At 40.3% G+C, this 6,000-nt stretch overlaps 1 protein-coding gene across 1 annotated transcript in view; it reads left to right on the top strand.

Moving 5' to 3' along the window:
• SLC7A13 (solute carrier family 7 member 13) overlaps positions 1-5,536 on the top strand; it is a 29,847-nt gene extending 24,311 nt beyond the window's left edge. Inside the window, 1 exon segment of the mRNA XM_013996640.3 lies at positions 3,444-5,536. Coding sequence (XP_013852094.3) covers positions 3,444-3,728 — 285 coding nt within the window. The 3' untranslated portion in view covers positions 3,729-5,536.
• The last annotated feature ends 464 nt before the right edge of the window (positions 5,537-6,000 follow it).

A 6,000-nucleotide genomic window follows, 5' to 3' on the forward strand; every position in this document is an offset into this window, starting at 1 on the left:
CGCTTCCGAGGTATATGGAGATTCCCAGGCTAGGTTTCTAATCGGAGCCGTAGCCACCGGCCTATGCCAGAGTCACAGCAACGCAGGATCTGAGCCGCTTCTGCGACCTACACCACAGCTCATGGCAACACCGGATCCTTAACCCACTGAGCAAGGCCAGAGATCAAACCCGCAACCTCATGGTTCCTAGTCGGATTCCTTAACCACTGTGCCACGATAGGAACTGCTCATTATGAGTCTTTTCACTGGAGATTACTTTGTTTACTCATGTAGCTACCCCTGCATACCAGTATTTTCCACAGTCAGGGCCAGATTTAACAGATGCGAAATAAGAGAAGGTGCTCTTGAATGGTCACAAGTTATAATATCTCCTGTCCTGAAACCTTAGCTTATTTGATCACCAACAAATTCCATCTTTTCAACTTTTCTTACATTTATTTATTTTATTTTATTTTTTGCCTTTTCTAGGGCTGCTCCCGAGGTATGTGGAGGTTCCCAGGCTAGGGGTCTAATCGGAGCTGTAGCTGCCAGCCTACGCCAGAGCCACTGCAACACGGGATCCGAGCCGCGTCTGCGACCTACACCACAGCTCACGGCAATGCCGGATCCTTAACCCACTGAGCAAGGGCAGGGATCAAACCTACAACCTCATGGTTCCTAGTCGGATTCGTTAACACTGTGCCACGATGGGAATTCCTCAACTTTTCTTACATTTAAACTTGCTTTCTGTTTGGATGAGGAAGAGTTTCCTGTGGTGTAGGTTGCAGTTACAGCTTGCATCCCAGCAGTGCGCTTTAATCATGGAAAAGGAAATAAGCAAAAAACTTAACCTCATAAAGATATTATTGGAGGAGTTCCCGTTGCAGACGCGACTCGGATCCCGCGTTGCTGTGGCTCTGGCGTAGGCCGGTGGCTACAGCTCCGATTCAACCCCTAGCCTGGGAACCTCCATATGCCGCTGGAGCAGCCGAAGAAATAGCAAAAAAAGACAAAAAAAAAAAAAAAGATATTATTGGAGTAAAGTGGCCTGACACTCTGATTATCAGAAGAGTAAACCAGTCTTGGTTGGCTTGGCATTGTGTTAGAAATTTTGCTTGGATTATCACATTTAATCCTCTAATACAAAGAGTGAATATTACTATTACCCCCATTTTACAGAAGAGTTAAAGTACAGAAGTAAGTCCCTGGAGTTCCCGTAGTGGCACCGTGGAAACGAATCTGTCTAGTATCCATGTGGATGTGGCTTGGATCCCTGGCCTCGCTCTGTGGGTTAAGGATCTGGCATTGCCATGAGCTGTGGTGTAGGTTGCAGTTACAGCTTGCATCCCTCGTTGCTGTGGCCATGGTATAGGCTGGCAACTATAGCTCTGATTCTGCCCCTGACCTGTGAACTTCCATATGCCACAAGTGCAGCCCTAAAAAGCAAAAAAAAAAAAAAAAAGAAAAAAGAAAGAAAGAAAGAAAAAAAAAGCAAAAGTGAAAGCAAGTTAAGTCCCTTGCCTAAGCTCACACAGCATGGAGTATAGGAAAGATTCAAATCTAGGCAGTCTCTTTGGGATGTTTGTCTCTCACTAAGGATAAAATAGAACAAAGAACACTATGAGGAAGCAAAGTTCCAATTATAAATTTGATTGACTTACATTTTTTTTTCTTTTCTTTTTTTAGTGGCACCTATGGCATGTGGAAGTTCCCAGGATAGGGGTCAGATTGGAGCTGCAGCTGCCAGCCTATGCCACAGCCACAGCAATGAGGGATACGAGCATTGTGACCTATACCACAGCTCACAGCAATGTGGCATCTTAACCCACTGAGCAAGGTCAAGGATCGAACCTGCATCTTCATGGATGCTAGTTGTGTTTGTTATCGCTGAGCCGTGATGGAAACTCCACAACCATCTTTTTTCTAGTTCTTCCTTCTACTTCCATCCAGCCATCCCCTAACTGTATCAGTTACTGAGAAACAATTATGATTTGAGTACCTTGCCAGGTATTCCGAGTGCAGAAAGGAATAAGCCTTGGCTCTGCCTTCAGGCAGAGTATAATCTATCTGCATAGTCAGGTGAACCAAAAACCATGGTATGATCATTGCTACATGGTGGCCTCCAGAGGATGCTCAGAGAGTTTGTGGGGAAGGAGGAGAATCTAGTTATTTTAACCACTAATTCTCAGTGTCTTCAGATCTAAAATGGGAATAAATAATGCTTACCCCTAAGAATGTGGCATGAATTAAATGAGCTAAGGCATGCAAACAACACAGAGCTTAACACTGATTATTGTTATTCTTTATATTATTATTTGATATTCATTTGCATCAATAAGGCAGGCAAATGTAACCCTAGGTAGAAGTGGTTGAAATTTTTCTCTAATGCCCACATGAGTGCTCTTGTCTCCTGTTACTAGATAGGTGATAGTAAACTGTGAGACGATATAGGTTATCTTTCTCAGGGGTATTTTAACCATTAAAAAGAGTTTCTTAATAACTTAAGCCCCAAATGAGTGACCTTCTAATTAAAGGTTTTTGTAGATTGTGACAAGCTTCGTTATACTTTGGAGGTATAGATTCATAGCTATTTCTTAAAGACATCTCCAAAGTAACTGCCTACCGAATTTCCTCCCTAGGTAGGATAATGTTTGGGGCAAGACACCTAAAATCATAATAAAAAGCAAAGAATTGAGCTTCAAGGTTTTTGGCAAATACAGAAACAAACAAACAAACAAAATCCACAAAACATAGGGAGATTGGCGTTCTCACTGTGGCACAATGGCATCTGTGGCATCTCTGAAGTGCTCAGGTGCAGGTTTGTTTCTTGGCGAGCACAGTGGATTAAGGATCCAGCATTGCCATAGCTGCCACATAGGTCACAAGTGCTGATGGGATCTGAATCCCTGGCCTGGAAACTCTGTATACCCTGGGGCAGCCAAGAATGAGGAAAAAAAAAACAAAAACAAAAACAGGAGACTGTTTCAACCAAAGTTTATTTTGATTTCTTTTGTTTTCAATATCCTGAGCCTATAAAGTCATAGTATTTACCTGTCAATAGCTACCCTAGTAAAGAGGGTCTGAGGATACACAGTGTTATTGACCTGAATTTCCACTTGCCTTGAGATATGTTTCTGGGAAAATTGTTTTGACTTCCTTTGGGCCTTAGGAACTCCCTCTTATGAAATTCACACCATCCAGATCAGAAGATGTTTCTTGTATGTGCAAATGGTCATGATTACTTTCACTCACAAACAGTCAGATACTAGATGTTTATTCCTTTCATCCCACACCTTGGCAATGAGAGTCTTCAAGATCTCAAGTAGTAAGCCAGGTTTATCTAAACACATGGATAATTTAGCCCATTTTCTATTATTAGCTTGTATCTTATTTCTTGTTATATAAATATGCAGATATCTTATATGGGTTTTCATATCTAATTTTAAACATTTTGCTCTTTTCAGGTGTTTTTGCCATTTCCATTGGTAGCAATAGCCATCAGTCTGTGCTTGATTTTGATACCTTTGGTGAAGTCTCAACATATGCATTATGTATACATGTATCTCTGTGTTTTCAGTGGACTTCTGTTTTACATACCTTTGATACATTTTAAATTGAGATTGATTTGGTTTGAGAAGATGACTTGCTATTTACCACTGATATTTAATATTTGCATCCCTGATGTGTCTGATGAACAGATGATAGAAGAAGTAGAAACCATTAAAAAAAATAGCATTTTAAAAGCATGACAAGGTCCAAATAAAGATTAAGCACCTGACTGAACATTATTGATGTAGTGCTTGTGGTAATTTTCCTTCTCAAATGAGATAATATATACAGAAGGTCCAAGGACAGTATCTAGCTTTCGAAAATCACACAGAAATTATTATGTATAAACAAATTTCTCCTTTGTTTTGAAAAAAGCTTAAGGCTTGGTTTGCACTGACACATCAGTGATGTCTCTCCCACTTTTCCATTCTTTTTCTGCACCCCACCCTATCTCTACCAAATTTGTGGTGATCTTGTAATCAAAGGTAACAATCAAAAGTAACTTCATTTTCCTGAGCCCTTCTTTTGGTGTTTCTTTTGCCTTTATTTATTTATTTATTTATTTTTTTTTTGCCATTTCTTGGGCCACTCCCGCGGCATATGGAGATTCCCAGGCTAGGGGTCTAATCGGAGCTGTAGCCACCGGCCTATGCCAGAGCCACAGCAACGCGGGATCTGAGCCGCGTCTGCAACCTACACCACAGCTCACAGCAACGCCGGATCCTTAACCCACTGAGCAAGGCCAGGGGTTGAACCTGCAACCTACCTCATGGTTCCTAGTCGGATTCGTTAACCGCTGAGCCACGATGGGAACTCCTGTTTCTTTTATTTGAAGATAAGAAAAGTAATCCCATTTCTCTTAGGTTTTTGCCTGTCAGAAATATATTTTTTTCCAACCTAAAAGCTCTTTTAGAAGCACAAATTTTTAGATTATTTTCTTTTGTGCTCCTTTCTCTAAATTCCGAGGTGTTTTAGAAGAACAACTTTACCATGTCTTCATTTGATTAAAATATGACCTACCGACAAATATGTAGCTGTGTATCTAAAGTGCGTGTAGTAGATGGCTGAGGGGATAATATTCTAAGAGTAGCATTCAACCATTATCATTCAGCATAAAAATTCCTCAGCTTACCTTCGAGTTTTAAAGGACCTGGGTTTGGAGCTGTCTTTTCAGAAAGCACAGAGGCAATGTGGGAAGATGTTACAGAACTTCGTTAGCCAACTCTGCTCCCTAGCTCCTTTCATCCCTAAGAGACGGTGTCCGCAAAATGTCAAAGGACTTGTTAATTATGAAAAGTGTGATGACTAATTTTATGTGTCAACCTGGCTGGGCCCCAGTGCCCAGATATTTGGCCAAACATTATTTTGGATGTTTCTGTGAGGGTGTTTTTTGGATGATTTTAACATTTATTTATTTATTTATTTAAATGTTTGTACCTGTGGCAAATGAGCTAGGGGTCAAGTCAGAGCTGTATTTGCTGGCCTCCACCACAACCACCTATATCAAGGTGGGATCTGAGCCTCATCTGTGACCCAGGCCACAGCCTGTGGCAATGCTGGATCCTTAATTCACTGAGTGAGACAAAGGATCGAACCCACATCCTCATGGATACCAGTTGGGTTCTTAACCTGCTGAGCCACAATGGGAACTCCGACATTAACATTTAGATTAGTGGACTCAGAGCAAAGCATAATGTGTGTGGACCTCATCCAATCAGTTGAAGACTTTAATGGAAAGATTGACTTCCTCTGAGCAGAAAGGAATTTTTTCAGCAGATGGTCTTTAGACTGCAACTGCAGCATCAATTCTCCAGTTTTCAAGCCCAACATACAGACATTTTTTGGACTTACCAACCTCCATACCTGAGTAAGCAAATTCCTTAAGATAAATCTCTCTTTCTCTCTCTCTCTCTCTGTGTGTGTGTGTGTGTACACACATACTTGTGAGGTATTGTGGATTCTGTTCCAGACCACTGCACCAACTGCAATAAAGCAAATATAGCAATTACGTGAGTCACATGAATTTTTTGGTTTCGCAGAGAATATAAAAGCTATATTTACACTACGCTGTAGTCTTTAAGTGTGCAATAGCAATATATCTTTTAAAAAAGTACATACCTTAATTTAAAAATAATGCTATTGGAGAAATGATGATAATAGATTTACTAGACACAGGTTTGCCACAAACCTCCAATTAAAAAAAGTGAAATATCTGTAAAGCACAATAAAACTAAGCACAATAAAATGAGGTATGTATGTATGTATATATTATAAAAAAGTCTTATAAAAAAAACCATCACAAAGGGAGAAGTGAATGTGTTGTATATGCTTAAAATCAAGTATTAGGAAAAAATATTGCATTAAAAAACCTTAAGATAAAGAGTACAAACTTCAAGATGCTTTCATGTTGTAGGCTGCAGTGTCTCCCACTTGGCCTATACTGCTTTGGAGGCTCATGTAGTGGAAGATATA

The sequence above is a fragment of the Sus scrofa genome, chromosome 4, assembly GCF_054392235.1.
Source record: "Sus scrofa isolate SSC_HxYL_T2T_F1_AM1 chromosome 4, Sscrofa_HxYL_maternal_Yorkshire_Landrace_v2.0, whole genome shotgun sequence".
Classification (NCBI taxonomy): domain Eukaryota; kingdom Metazoa; phylum Chordata; class Mammalia; order Artiodactyla; family Suidae; genus Sus; species Sus scrofa.